The sequence below is a fragment of the Elephantulus edwardii genome, unplaced genomic scaffold (genome assembly GCF_000299155.1).
Source record: "Elephantulus edwardii isolate Elephantulus edwardi_28Jun2011 unplaced genomic scaffold, EleEdw1.0 scaffold00217, whole genome shotgun sequence".
Taxonomy (NCBI): Eukaryota; Metazoa; Chordata; class Mammalia; order Macroscelidea; family Macroscelididae; genus Elephantulus; species Elephantulus edwardii.
The window spans coordinates 1341697-1357288 of NW_006399967.1; the positions used below are offsets into that span (position 1 = coordinate 1341697).

Sequence of the window (15592 nt, forward strand, 5' to 3'; positions counted from 1 at the left end):
TCTCCAACACCACAGCTCAAAGGCACAAATTCTACTTCTAGCCTCCTTAGTCATTGTCCACCTTTCTGATGCACATCAAGTGATTCCAAAGACAACTATCTGTATCAGGCACACCTTAGTCTCCAGAGTGATATCATTGCTCTTCAGTACTTTGTAGAGAGGTCCCTAACAGCAGACTTTCCTATCGCAATACATCTTTTAATCTCCTGGCTGCTGGTGCCAAGAGTGTTGACTGTGGAGCCAAGCAAACTAAAACTGTGAACAATCTCAATCTCTTCACCATCCATCCTAATGCTGCCAATTGGCCCAGTGATAAGAATCTGTCCTGACATTGAGCCTCAATCCATATTGAAGGCTGCAGTCCTTGACCTTATGCAGCAAGCGCTTCATGTCCTCAGTTTCTACAAGCAGACTTGCGTCATCTGCATAACGCAGATTGTTGATGAAACTTCCTCCAATCCTGATGCCACATTTCTCTTCATACAGCTCAGCCTCCTGGATAATCTGCATATATGTTGCAAAGGTTATGGAGAGAGGACACATCCCTGGCGTACATCCTTATCAATTTTGAACCATGCAGTGTTTCCTTGCTCCATTCTAACAACTGCCTCCTGGTCCAAGTATAGGTTTTACATTAGCATGATCAAACATTCTGGGATCCCCATTCTTCTCAGAGTCAGCCACAGTTTGTTGTGATCTACACAGTCAAAAGCCTTTGCATAGTCAATGAAACACAGATAGACATTCTTCTGGTATTCCCTGCTTTCAGCCAAGATCCAACATCAGCTACAATATCCCTAGTACCACGACCTTCTAAACCCTGCCTGCACTTCTGGCAGTTCTCTGCTGATGTGCTGTTCCAGATGTTTTTGGATAACTGTCAGCAGAATCTTGCTTGCATGTGTTATCAATGGTACTGTTCAATAATTTCCACACTCTGTTGGGTCACCTTTCTTTGGAACGGGAACAGATTATCTATTACACTAGGTTTATTTAAAAAAAATTCCACTAGTACATTTGCATTGGACACATTACCCAATTGCATTGGGCAAGTCTGCTGTCAGGGACCTCTCCAGATTACTAAAGAGCAAAGATGTCAGGCTGGAGACTAAGGTGTGCCTGATCGAGGCCATAGTCTTTGCAATTACTTACTACGTGTCCGAATGCTGGACAATGACTAGAGATGATAGAAGGAGAATTGATGTCGCCTCTGAACTGTGGTGCTAGAGAAGAGTATTGAACATACATATACCATGGACTGCCGGCAGAACAAACAGGTTTGTCCTAGAGAGGGTAAAACCAAGCTGCTCCTTGGAGGCAAAGATTCTGAGGATTCGTCTCACATACTTTGGATATGCTGTAAGAAGGGATCAGTTCTTGGAGAGGGACGTCATGCTTAAAGGGGTGGAGGGACAGCGCAGGAGGGGAAGACCCTTGATGAGACGAATTGATCCAGTGACTGGGAAAATGAGGGTAGGTGTGTCAGAGGCTGTAAGGTTGGCACAGGACAGAGCAGGTTTCAGGGCTAATGTACACAGGGTTGCTGTGAGTCACAAGGGACTCGATGTCACATAACAACAGGTTTAAAAAGTACTTACAGAAATCTTTCTCCCTTCAAGTTTATTTCCAAAAAGGATTAAGAGTCTATAACCTGCCATTACACTTTAAGGATGAAGTACTAATAAAGGCAAAAACAAATTGATGATTTTTACACTATTTTTTCCAATATGAATTTTCTACAGTGTTATTTTTTTTCACTCTAGCTTCCCCCAGTACTTTTTCCCCTTTTTGAATTCACTGTTGCCTGTTTACAGTGTTACTTTTTTTTATTTAAAGCTTTTTAAAAAAATTTTTTTATTTTTTTTTGTGTACCGTCAAATCAGATCTGACTGGTACAGGAGACTGTCTTTCTCCAGCAGAGTGTCTGGTGGATTCGAACCATGCGCCTCTGGGACTGCAGCGCTGCTTCATGCCACTTGGTCACCAGACAGCATTACTTTTTTTAAAAAAAATAAGCGTTCCGGCATTTTCTCCACGAGTTACTTCTTACAAGGCTTTCCCGCTTTTCGTTTGCGGTGTCCCTCTCGAGCATGTGTCTTCAGGTGGTATTTCAGGGCCGGGGAGGAGTTGAAGGCCCTGCCGCACTCCTGGCACTGGTAGGGCCTCTCGCCAGTGTGCATGCGCCGGTGGTTGGGCAGGGAGACGGCGCTGCGGAAGGCCTTCCCGCAGAGCTGGCAGACGTAGGGCTTCTCCCCGCTGTGCATGCGCTCGTGTCTGCGCAGGAAGAAGGGCTGGTCGAAGCCCTTGCCGCACTGGCCGCACGCGTGCGGCTTCTCCTGGCTGTGCGTCCTCTCGTGTCTCCGCAGGGACTGCGGGTACGAGAAGGTCTTCCCGCACTGCGTGCACGCGTGGGCCACCTTGCCGGTGTGCGTGGTCGTGTGCTCCCGTAAGGAGATGGCCCACCTGAAGGCCTTGCCGCACTCCTGGCACCGGTAGGGCCGGGCGCCCGAGTGCGTCTTCAGGTGGTTGCGCAGGGTAGACTGCCACTGGAAGGTCTTCCCACAGTGACGGCAGGCGTACAGCTTCTCGATGTTGTGTGCCCGCGTGTGTCTCTGCAGGCACACGGGCCAGCGGAACGCCTTCCCGCACAGCCTGCACTCGAAGGACTTCTCCCCGCAGCGCGAGATGCGGTGTCTCCGGAAGGCGATGGGGGACGTGAAGGCCTTGCCGCATCGCTTGCACTTCTCCTCGGTGTGCGATGCCATGTGTGTCTGTAAGGAGATGGGCCACTTGAAGGCCTTGCCGCACTGCTCACACGCGTAGGGCTTCTCCCCGCTGTGCATTTTCATGTGTCGCGTGAGAGACGAGGGCCACTTGAACGCCTTCCCACATTCCTGGCACTCGTTTGGTTTCTCTTTATTGTGTGTCCTCTCGTGCCTCTGGAAGGAGTCTAGGAAGCTGAAGGTGCTGCCGCACTGTTTACACGCGTACAGCTTCTCCTTTTCATGCAGTTTTTCATGCCTCCGATAGGATCGGACATGAGCAAACGTTTTCCAGCACAGTTCGCACGAGTAGGGTCTCTCTCCGCTGTGGATTCGCATGTGGCCCCTGAGCTCTGACGGGAAGGCAAAGCCCTTGCCGCACTCTGGACACCGGAAAGGTTTGTGGCCACTGTGACTGGCCATGTGTTTCTTGATGGACGAGGCGTACATGAGGATCTGCCCACACACCGTGCACTGATGGGGGCTGCTTCTGCCGGTCCTTTTCTTGTACAGGCTCAAATCTGGGATCTGGTTGAAGGTTGCTCCCAACTGGCTGCTGCCGTTACTTCCACAGAGTTTTGCAACCATGTAATTGCTGTTGAAACAGAAGCATGTTATTAAAAATGCACTAATAAGTAACATGTTATTATTAGATAAATATGTGTCAAGGAATTCTGGGGGCATTACGTCAGGCTGCTAACTGAAAGGTCAATAATTTGCACCCACCAACAGCTCTGAAGGAGGAAAAGGGCTGGCTATCTTCTCTCAAGATTTACAAGCATGAAAACCCAACGGAATCAGAATGGAGCTGATGGCAACAGGTTTGGTGTTTTGGTAATTAGATTCCATTTTACCCATTCTCAAAACAAATACAAGTTTGATCTTCCTTATTTTCTACCCTGTTGCAAACTGTTTGAAAGTGGAATAACTGGGATGTTCTGGAAGAGGAGTAGGACTACATCAGACATTATTAAAACAAGTGTTTCTGATTAATATGGAGTTTTTCCATCACTGTTTCCAATCAACACTTACCTTTCAAACAATGTCTAAATCACAACAAATGAAAATTTCTTGTGACCTAATAAAGAGATATCTACGCATTCTCTGGGTTTTTTGCTCGTATGTAATTATTTGTTTTAAAGCTCTGTGAAACAGAATCTAGGGGTCCTATGACCTCTTGGGTGTGTTAACTTACCTTGGAAGTATCCCCTGGTTTTTACGCTGATCTTCAGTGTTAAGGCCTTCCCAAATTTTTCCTAAAATAGAGGCCCAAGAATCATTTCTTGTCAATTTCCGCATTTTCTCTTTGTTGGGTACTTTTTTCTCTTGAGTTTGTGGCTGAACAACTAAACCATTTCCTTGAGATGGAGCCTTGTCATCTGAAAGCAAAAAGTGAACAAATCTCATGTGAAACAAGGTTTTGCTTACATCAAAAGAAAAAGACTCCACCGGCCTAATGAGCCGACAGTGCCCACTGTCTAAACACGAGCGCAGGGGAGATGCCATCCTCACCGGTGACGCCACCTCACCTACGGACTCCAGGTTCCTGACGGTGTCCAGCATCACATCCCTGTAGAGCGTCCTCTGAGCCGGATCCAGCAAAGCCCACTCCTCCTGTGTGAAGTCCACAGCCACGTCCTCAAAGACCACCGGCTCCTAAAACACACCAGTTACAGGTGAAGCAGACAGCATGGGGACTGGAGTCAACGCACAAGAAGTGGAAACAGGATTCTACGATCCTGGAACAACTACAGTACATCATCAGATTGCTGTCTGTGTTAACACGCACTAACCCAGGGACTAACGATTCTCAAGCTGAAAAAACTGACAAATTCAAGCTTCGCGTTGCAATACTAAAGGGTTCTATGGGCAAAGTCTTGAATATTGTTGCCCATGTTGTTGTGAGGTGCCACGGACTCAAGTACAATCGTAGTGATACTATTATCAACAAACCTAAATCACTCCCTACGCTGTGCCGTCCTCATCATCTCTGGCACACGGGAGCCCGCTGCCGCAGTCACCTGTCAGTCCATCTCGATGGGCATCTCTTTCTTTCACTGACCCTCCACCCTTCTGAGCAGGATGTCCTTCTCCAAGGAATCGCCTCTCCTAGCAACATGTCCAAACCATGAGACATGAACCTCTGCCATCCTTCCTTCAAGAGGCACTCTGGCTGCCCCTTTCCAAGACGTGTCTGCTTGTTGCTCTGGCCATCCATGGGATGTCCAGCCCTCTTCTCCAACACCACAGCTCAAAGGCATCAATTCTTTTGTCATCTTTAACCCACCTCTTAGATGCACAGCAAGTAACTGAAAAGACTATGGCCTGAACCAGGCATGCCCTACTCTTCAGAAGCACCCTAGCCTTCACACTGACACCACTGCTCTTTAGTATTCTGGTGAGGTCCCTGACAGTGGGCTTGCCCCAAGCAATACATCCCCTTCTCTCCAGACTGCTGGGATCAAGGGTGTTAACTGTGGATCAAGCACGACGAAATCATTAACGGTTTCAGTCCTTTCTCCATCTATCAGGATGTTGCCCGCTGGCCCAGTGGTAAGGATCTTTGTCTTCTTGATGCGAAGATGTAATTCATCAATAAAATAAAATAAAATAAAATAAAGATGGAATCTATATGGAAGACTACAGTCTTTGATCTTCTGTAGCAAGTGCTTCAGGTCCTCACTTTCAGCAGCAAAGTTGTGTTATCTGCATAGTGCAGGTTGTTTATGAATTTTCCCTCCAATCCCGATGCCACATTCTTTTTTTTTATTTTTTTATTTTTTATTATTTTTTTTGTGTGAGTGTACCGTCAAATCAGATCTGATTGGTACAGGAGGAGATTGTCCCTCCTGCCCCGGCAGAGCACCGATGCCACATTCTTCTTCATTGAGTCTAGCCTCACAAATTATTTGCTCAGCATACAGATTTAATAGGTAAAATAAAGCCCGAGGAATAGATGGGTATTGATGGACATTTTTCAACTAATAGATGCAAACCTGGACATGCTCACCAGTCTCTATCAGGAAATCTGAAGAGCAGATGACTGACTAACTGTTCCCATCCCCCAATAAAAGGTGATCGAACATAATGGAGAAATCATTTCTATCACATGCAAGTAAAATACTGCTGAAGATCATTACAAAAGGACTAGAGCCGAGCGTGGGGCTGTGAGGCATACCGCGCACACCCTCGGCCATGTGTGGCTGCACACCTCACGTGGTTGTGGTCACCCAGGGAGCCTGGAGACACTGGCATTGGTTCACTGAGGCCAGTGAGAGCCCCAAGTGCACCCTCAGGCTCATGTGGTCCCCAGGCAGTCCATCCGCTCCTTCCCGGGTTGCAGCACCAATTACAAGTCCTGGAAGGAAGACATATGCCTGCAGCACACTTGTGCAGGTACACAGTGGAGAGGCCGCTTGCTGGAGACTACGAAGACTTCATCACTGAGTGCCATCCAGGCAAAGTAAACCAGCATGGGACAAATGCCATTTGGCCTCTTGTCTGAGTGGATACATCCCCCTCCAGACGAGACAGGAACACAGCTCCCCTTTGCCTCAGCAGGGAGAACCCTGACCTATGTGGAAAGGGACAAGCTCTGGATAGGTGTGATCCACACCATCAGCTAGAATACAGACTGTCTCCAGGACAGACAGACCAGCGAGGTCTGACCAGTCAGAATCCACACCATCAGCTGGAGAGCAGACGGCCTCCCAGACAGACAGACCAGTGAGCTCTTGTTTCAGTTCTCTTAGTACATTTCTCTAGAATTAAAAAATTAAAACAAACAAAGAACAGTATATCAATATGGAAGTGCCAGAAGTTCAAGATGGATTGAGAAGAGGCTGTGGCATCAGGAATATATATCATTGTTAATGGCTGATGTAGCCTGGCTGAAAGAAGAGACTATCAGAAGAATATCTGTGTTTTGTTGACAACACACAGACACACAGGCGTTTGACTGTGTGGCTCACAACAAACTATGGCAAACACTGAGAAGAATGGGAATCCCAGAACACTCCACTGAGTTTATGCGAAATCTAAACCTAGACTAAGAAGCTAGTACTCTAATAGAACAAGGGAACACTGTACAGTTAAAAATCAGGAAAGGTAGGGGAGCTCTGGTGGCCTAGTGGCAAGAAGCTGTACTGAAATCCCAGAGGTACACAGTTCAAATCTCCCAGATGCTCTGCCGGAGAAGGAGGGAAAAAATTCCCTCCTGTACCAGTCAGATCTGATTTGATGGTACACACACAATAAAAAAAAAAAAAAATCAGGAAAGGTGTGTGTCAGGGTTGTATCTTTTCTCCTTAAGTACTTAATCACTATGGCATGATGTTGCTATTGTGTGCTGTCAACTTAAAACTGACCTTCCAGTGGGTTTTCAGAGGCAGTTAATCAAATGGGAGGAGACTGCCCACCTTTCTCCAGTGGAGCAGCTGGTGGATCCGAACCACGTGCCTTCAGGATTTAGTGCACCTTCTTACCACTAAGCCACCAGAGCTCCCTAGAAGCTCCATACCTATTGCATCCTTTCATCAAGTCGATTTACTCTCTCTTGAATGATGTAGGAAACATCAAAAGGTAGAAAGAATACACAGAGTCACTGTACCATAAAGAACTGGTCCACATCGAATCACTTCAGGACACTGCATAGGATCAATAACCAGAAGACCAACATGCACCGAAGTAAGTGGGGAAATGTGTTGGCAGACGTGTTGAGCACATCCAGGGTTACAGCTGTTTTGGGACACATCTCTATTGCACTGGGAAAGTCTCCAGTTAGGGACCTCTTCAAATTATTGAGAAGTAATGATGTCAGTTTGAGGACTAAGGTATGTCAAAAGAAAAAAACCAAAAACACAACACATAACACATATGCAAGTAAAAATCTTGCTGAAGATTATTTTTAAATGGCTGGAACTGCCAGAAACATCAACAGGGAACTTGCAGCAATTCAAGCTGGACTCAGAAGAAGCCACAGCACAAGAGATATTGTTGCTAATGTCAGGTGGAACTTGGCTGAAAGCAGAAAATATGAGAAAAGTGTTTACTCACATTTGATCTCCTGCAAAGGCATTTGACTGTGTTGATTATAACAGATTACGGCGAGCACTGAGAAGAACAGAAGGCCCAGAACACTTAATCATGCTCATTCAAAACGTAAACATCAGGACTCTGCTTTCAGGGATCTTTCCTACAGCTCGTGACTAGAGCAGTTCCTCTGATCACATGGGGCACCAAAAACCTTGAGGAGGCGGGGCAGAGTCCCCTCCGAGCCAGAGGCCGGCCCCTGGGGTTGCTCCAGTACACCTGGCACTCGCCGTTGATCACTCTTCTCTTCTATCATGGGGCAGTAAGAGGCAGAGAATGCAGTCTGAGTGGTTTTCTACAAAACCAAAAAAACCACAAAACCAACCACAAAACGTATACACAGACCAAGAAGCAGTTACCAGAAGAGAACACGAGGTCGTTACATGGATAACGTCCAGGAAAGCTGTGTGTCACCGATCTGTCCTTTCTCGTATTCAATGTGTATGCTGAGCAAAAGCATTCTAGAAACAGAATTCTAGGAGGAAGAATGTGGCCTCAGGATTTGAGGAAGACTCATCAACAACGCGCATTTATGCAGATGACACACCCGGCGTCCAGAAAGGGAAGAGGACTTCAAGCACTGGCTGCAGAAGACCACAGGCTGCAGGCAGCACAGTTCATACCTGCCTTCACCAGAGTTCACACCTCCACGTCAGGAAAACAGAAATCCTCCCCACTCACCCTGTGGCCAGGAGGCAACATCGCGAGAGAAGGAGAAAAGACGGCGGCTGTGGAGGTCCCACAATCAACAGCCAAGGAAGAGCAGGCAGAAACTTCAGGACCTGTTGTTGCAATGGGAAGATTGTGTCCAAGGATGACTTTAAAGAGCTCAAGAACAAGGACGTCAGCTCAAAGAACAAAGTGCACCTGATCCAAGCCACGGTCTTTTCAGCTGCTTCCTATGCATGTGAAAGCTGGACACCCACAGGGTTACAGAGGGCAGGAGGCGCCTGCTGTGAGGTGGCCTCTGAGGGACAAATGACGCATCTACGGTGGCAACAACAGGCTCCAGGTCAAACCACAGCCCTGAACGTAGAGGGCATCATCTCAGTTAACTGCCTCCAGAGGACGCTCACAGGCAAGCAAAGAGGATGAGGCCGAGGCCGTGGTGGTAGCCGCTGTTCTGCTGCTCAGGCCCCGCTGCCCAGGCCTGGAATCCCGGCGGCAGGAGGGGACAGAGGCCAGGGGCCCAAGTAGTAAAGGTCTAGGGAGCAGGGGCTCCTGGTGAGAAACAGTGACAGATATTCAAGTGCAAACCACGGGAAGGAGACTGTGCTCACAGCTCTGAAATAACAACACAAGGGTGGCATCACAGTATTTCCACTGAATTTACAAAGAGGAGAATTAGGGGTCAATTTCTTCTCTACTGCACAGGATTCCCATTCTTCTCAGTGTCAGCCCTAACTTGTCAGGGTCCACAGGCAGGCGCCTTCGCACAGCCAATAAAGCATAAACAGACATCCTTCTGGTTTTCTTTCATTTCAGCCAGGATCCATCTGACATCAGCAGTGATGTCCCTGGTGCCATGCTTCTTCTAAATCCTGCCTGAACTGCTGGCCGTTCCCTATCTATGTGCTGTTCTAGCCATTTCTAAATAATCTTCAGCAGTATTTTTATTTGCATGTGATATTAATAGTAATGTTTAATTATTTCCACATTCTCTTGGACCACCTTTCTTGGGAATGTGAAGAAATAGGGACCTCTTCCGATCCACTGGCCAGACAGCTGTCCTCCAAATTTCCTGGCATAGACTAGAGAGTGTATTCAGGCTGCATCTGTTAACTGAAACAAGTCACCTGGCATCCCTACGATTCCTGGAAATCCTTACTCCTGGGGCCTTATTTTTTGCCAAGGCCTTCAACGCAACTCCAACTTCCTCCCTCATTACCAGTGGCTCCTGCTCAGAGGGTCCTTCCTGAAACGTTTCAGTGAAAGCCTGTTCTTTTTCGTACAGTGACTCTGTGTATTCCCTCCATCTTCTTTAGACGCTTCCTGGGTCATTCAACATATTGTCCATCGCATCGTTCATTACTGTGATTCACGGCTTACACTTGTTTTTCAGCTCCCTCAGCCTGAAAAATGGAGAGTGAACTCTAGCATTTTTATTTCCCAATTTCAGCTCTCTGCACAACCCATTATAATACTTTGTCTTCTCGAGCTGCCCTTTGAAATCTCTGTTCAGTTCTTTGTCTTCAGTATGATTATCATGATTATATGCAGATTACTGGTGGGTCTTTTTCCAATCCTGATGTCAAATCCTTTTTCAGAGAGTCCAGGTCCTTGAATAATTTGTTCACCATACACACTGAATAGGTATGAAGAGAAGACATCAGCTTTGATATCCCTGGTGCCACAGACTCTTCTAAATCATGCTTGAATGTCTGACAGTTCCCTGTGTAATGTTCTAGGCCGTTTTTTAAGGATCTTCAACAGCATTTTGCTTGCATGTGACAGTAATGATATTGTTTGATAATTTCCACACTGTTGGATCACCCTTCGTGGGAATGGAACAAATGTGGACTCTTCCAGTCAGTCGGCCAGTCAGCTGCCCTCTAGATCTCCTGGCACAGACTGGTGCTGCCTGCCCAGGACTGCATCTGCAACTGAAACACGGCAACCGGCGTCCCACGGATTCCTGGATGCTTATTTTTTGCCAATGTCTTCAGTGCAGCTTCAGCTGCTTCCTTCACGACCACTGGCTCTTGTTCGTAAGGTACCTTCTGAGACTTTTTGGTGTCAGTCAATTTAAAAAAAAAAAAGACCGTGTATTCCTTCCATCTTCTTTTGATGCTCCCTAGATCAATCAAGATTTAGTCCATAGCATCCTTCAAAATTGTAACTCAAGTCCTGGATTTTTTTTAAGTTCTTTCAACTTGAGAAAAGCTGAGTTAGTTCTTTGCTTTTTATTCTCCAATTCCAGCTCTCTGCATATTCCATTATAATACTTTGCTTTGTCTTCTCGAGCTGCCCCTTGAAATATTATGTGTGGCTCTTTATTTCAGCATCAGAGTTAACTTCCTGTGTGGGGATAATTACTTGAGATCATCATCTGAGTTCATGTGTCCCCCACTGGCCCCTGGGACAACATGCTCTGTTCCAGAGAACTAGCCATCTGAAGCAGAATTAACTGATATCAAGTTACCTGGCAATCAAGGACACAGCCTTGGGATCCTAGCCAGACCCAAGGTATCCACAGCTAAGACACACAGGTCATTTGGCTCCAGACCATCTGTGTTTGGATGCAGTATTTAAGGGGCTGCCACAGAGGCAGGGTGCTGCCACCTCATGGGGCCGCCTCAGAGGCCGCCTCCTCCTGCTGCCTCCTGCCCCAGCCTCATTTTCGACTCCTAGACGGTGTCTGTCCTTCCCCTTCAACTTGAGAGCCTGGGTTTTCCCAGGAAGTTCTCTGCAGGGGCTGCTTCTCTGAGAGGTGATGTGTTAGTTTATTTTCTCTGCCGAATGCCCTGGGTTCCTCCTCTGGAACTCCAGCTCGAATGTCATCCGTTTTCCCATGAAGTTCCCTCCCAGCTGGTGTTTCTCTCAGTGGTGGTGAACTCTTGGGTTTCTTTACACTGCGCTACAAATAAAATATCTCACCGTCTCATCTGTGTATCAGTGGACACTATTAACTTTTTTTTAAAGGTGTCAATTTTAAATACATCTTTGAGACATTGCTTTTTCCACTTACAATACAATGATAATAAAGTGCAATGTTAATTCCTTTCCCTAAGCACATTCCATGTTCAAGTATTGAGAATGCCCAGAAATTCAGTCTAGCAGTTTAGATTTTTCAACTGCAGTATACTACAATTTGGGTCCTTCAAAATTTAACTGTGGTCTTCCTTTCCAGCCTGGTTCCGGCGCTATGGCCCCCGCAAAGAAGGGTGGTGAGAAGTAGAAAGGCCGTTCTGCCATCAACGAAGTGGTGACCAGAGAGTACACCATCAACATTCACAAGCGCATCCATGGAGTGGGATTTAAGAAGCGTGCTCCTTGGGCACTAAAGGAGATCTGGAAATTTGCCATGAAGGAGATGGGCACACCAGATGTTCGCATTGACACCAGGCTTAACAAAGCTGTCTGGGCCAAAGGAATAAGGAATGTCCCATACCGCATCCGTGTACGGTTGTCCAGAAAACGTAATGAGGATGAAGGTTCTCCAAACAAGCTGTATACACTGGTTACCTATGTACCTGTCACCGCTTTCAAAAATCTACAGACCGTCAATGTGGATGAAAACTAATAGCTGATTGTCAAATAAAGTTATAAAACTGTCAAAAAAATTTTTTTAACTGTGGGACGATGAGTGCTAAAGTACGCAGAACGGTGTCGTCAACCTCTTCAATGGTGGGTCCAGAAGAGGCGTCCCCGGATGGAGGAGCTCCCCGACCCGGGCGCGCCTCCAGCACGCTGGTACAGCTGGTGAGGAGGGGCTGGCACACCTTCTCTGGCTCCTTCCGCTGAAGCTCCGGTTCCTCCTCTTCCGCAGTCTGATTCTCATCCAGCCAGCTGATCACTTCACTGCGCTTCTCAAGGATCCTCTGTTTGTCCTCGTCATTGATCTTGCCTTAAAGCTTTCCATCTTCAACTGCTGCTTTTGTGGTAAATGCATCAGACTCGAGGGAATTCTTAGAAGACGCCTTATCTCTCTGCTTCTCCTCTTCAGCTTTGCACTCCTCAGCCTCCTGGACCATTCGCTCGATGTCTTCTTTATTCTAGCGGCCCTTATCGTTGGTGATGGTAATCTTGTTTTCGTTCCCAGTGCTCTTGTCAACATCAGAAACATTATGAATCCCACTGGCATCAATATCAAAGGTGACTTCAATATTAACTTTTTACAACTGTCCCTGCTGAATTAAGTGGCCCCTAAGTTGTTAGTGAGCTATTCAGTTGCCCTTGTTGTTGTGCGCTGTTGAGTCAGAGGTGACCCAGAGGGACCCTCCGGTGAGTTTTGGTAAACTACGTGACCCAGAGGGACCCTCCGGTGGGTTTTGGTAAACCACGTGACCCAGAGGGACCCTCCGGTGGGTTTTGGTAACCACTTGGGGGGAGACTGCCCATCCTTCTCCTGCGGGGAGCAGCTGGTGAATTAATTCTGTTTGCCTCTGGGATCGCAGTGCAGCCCCCACCACTGGGCCAGTTTCTGTATTTGGTCATAAATACCTGACATTTGCATAGGCAACCTAGCCAGGGCGGAGCTCTGACGGCCTACTGGTAAGGAGTTGTGCTGCCAACCCGAAGGCTCGAGGTTCAAATCCACTAGCTGCTCCGTGGGATGGGCAACCTCCCCCCGTGAGATTATACTGCCTCTGAAAATCTGAGGAGGGTCAGCTACGAGTCGGTTCCAAGTCGAGGGTCTGTAACAACCACCACCCCCACCCTGTGGGGACAGCATTTGTGGAAACATGACAACAGACTCCGAGAGAGTCGAGTGTCCGGTGTGAAAAGGTGACAGCCAACTCACCAAGTTGTTACTTGGTCTGTTACCCTCCCTCTCTGGAATATGACAGTGATTGTTGGAAACATTTTACTCCCTTAAAACTCCCGTTGAACTGTTTAAAAGGGATATGTGATTAGGTATTACTGTCATGACAGGAGTCTAGAATGAAGGCTACATGGTGGAGTGGACCTGGGGGAGGGTTTGTAACACAATGAAAGAATTTTTCTTTTACTTTTCCAAGAGGGTAGTGTACTAGGGGGGAGGGTTGGGAGGGGAGAAAAGTGCAACAATGAATGAATAGAAATCCAAAGTCTCTGTAAATTTTTTACTGAAATTAATAATAAATGTAAATAAAAAACAAAACAAAATAAAACAAAAACCAGCCTCCCTCTGGGAAGATTGTGGTAATTCCCACAAAGAGCCCTGGCAGTCACACGGAAACTTTGCCAAACCTTGTTTCCTCCAGCCAAATGCTCCCCTGGATGGGTATTCTGATAAAAAGAACCATTTAGCTGATCTTTTCCCAACAGACAGCTCGGACTGCTGGATATCTGCGTGGCCGGTGTATTCTGCATCGTTAGAGATTCACAAGCAAAATGCCAGTAAACACTGGAAAACGGTTAATAAGCCATCTCACAACAGAAAACAAGAATCAGGGGAAAAAGCCACTCATTAGTCCAGTAGTCAGGGTGGTCATTTCTGAAAGGCTTCATTCCCCTCTTAAGGTATAGCTGAATAAGTTTGAGAAAATGATCTATCACCATGCAACAGGTGATGATAAGGCCAGAAGTTTTGGGAGGGGGTATGCTTTTTCTCAAAGAAACTGGGCCAACATGCAACATCATCTTATAGCTAGAAAAGAGATAGACATTTGCAATGATTTTTACCTTGCTTCAATCCACAATCAAAACCCTTGCAACCAGCAGCCAGAAAATGAAAATACTGCATAAGATCACTATTATAAAGATCAGATCGACACACGGAGGGAAAAGCCAGAAAGGAATGAAGAGAGAATGAACACTAGAAGAGGAGAAGGGATGGCTGGCTAGACTTTATACGCTTGACATCAATCTAGAATAAGACATGCATTATAAAGTGAACTGTGGGAAAGGGTGAGAGGAGGTGGATTACCAATGAATGAATGGAAACCTGTCCTTTTTGTAAATTGTCACTAAAATCACAATTTAAAAAAGATTTAAAAAGACAGACAGACGTTGCATTGATTGCATCAGTTATGTCTCTTGTCGGGACCTCTACAGAGTGCTGAGCAACGATGTCGGTGTGAAGACCAAGGTGGTGCAGCTGGTCCAAACCATCTTTTCAATCATTTGCTATGTAACCGAAAGGTCACAGGGTCACTATGAGTCATCTATGACTCCACAGCACTTAACAACAACAACTGGACAGTTGGACAATGAATAGGATGACAGAAGAATCAATGACTTTGAGTTGTGGTACTGGAGAAGATTGCTATGTGCTCCATGGTCTGCCAAGAGGACAAATAAATCTGTCTCAGAAAAGGTTCCGTCAGAGTGCTCCTTGGAAGCAGGGGCAGTGAAGGTTCTTTTCACATACTTGGGCCATGCTGTCAGGAGGGGCCGGTCCCAGTTAGAGGACATCAGGCCTGGGAAGGCAGGGGGTCAGCAGAGGAGGGACAGAGCCTCAATGTGATGGACTCAATGACTGTAACGGTGGGCGCACGTATGTCAGAGATGGTGAGGGTGGCACTGAACAGGTGCACCGCTCACAGGACGCAACAGCACTTAACAAGTTTCTTTAGCTAAAATTATCCCCAGTAGTAGATTTTGTTGTTGTTCTTGTGTATCGCTGAGTCATAATCGACCCCAGAGCCGGCCTTCCAGAAGCTCTTCAAAGACAGTAAGTAACACATGTGGGAAACGCCTTTCTCCCACGGATGGAGCAGTTGATGGATTCGAACCACATACCTCGGAGTTGACAGCCCAATTAATTATCAAAAACCCAATAATATTAGCCTGAGATATTTTGACTAACCCAACAAGGTGAAATTTGTGCTGTAACCACTTTATTTCAAAAATTAACACAGGAGAAATTGAGCAAGATACACAGAATATCAAACAGCAGGCTTCCTGGTTTTACCTGCTGATATCCTTACACAATCCAGACTTATTCAGTTGGTTACACACTAATCCTGGGATGTGGGCAAGGTCACTTATCCAAAGAATAAGAATCTCCATAATAGTCTATGTGTTTCCTACTGCCAAAGGGGCCCTTTAGAGTAGTGAGAGAAGATCTTCACCCTGAAACCCACAGCGTCCCT

General features: G+C 46.6%; 1 protein-coding gene across 1 annotated transcript; it reads right to left on the minus strand.

Moving 5' to 3' along the window:
- Positions 1–2039: 2039 nt before the first annotated feature.
- Positions 2040–8555, minus strand: LOC102870341 (zinc finger protein 14-like). The gene is made up of 5 exons (XM_006897971.1): positions 8535–8555; positions 4292–4418; positions 3958–4018; positions 2625–3357; positions 2040–2540 (listed from the first exon to the last, which is right to left on the minus strand). The coding sequence occupies exons 1-5, from the start codon at positions 8553–8555 to the stop codon at positions 2040–2042; spliced, it is 1443 nt and encodes a 480-aa protein (XP_006898033.1).
- Positions 8556–15592: the final 7037 nt, after the last annotated feature.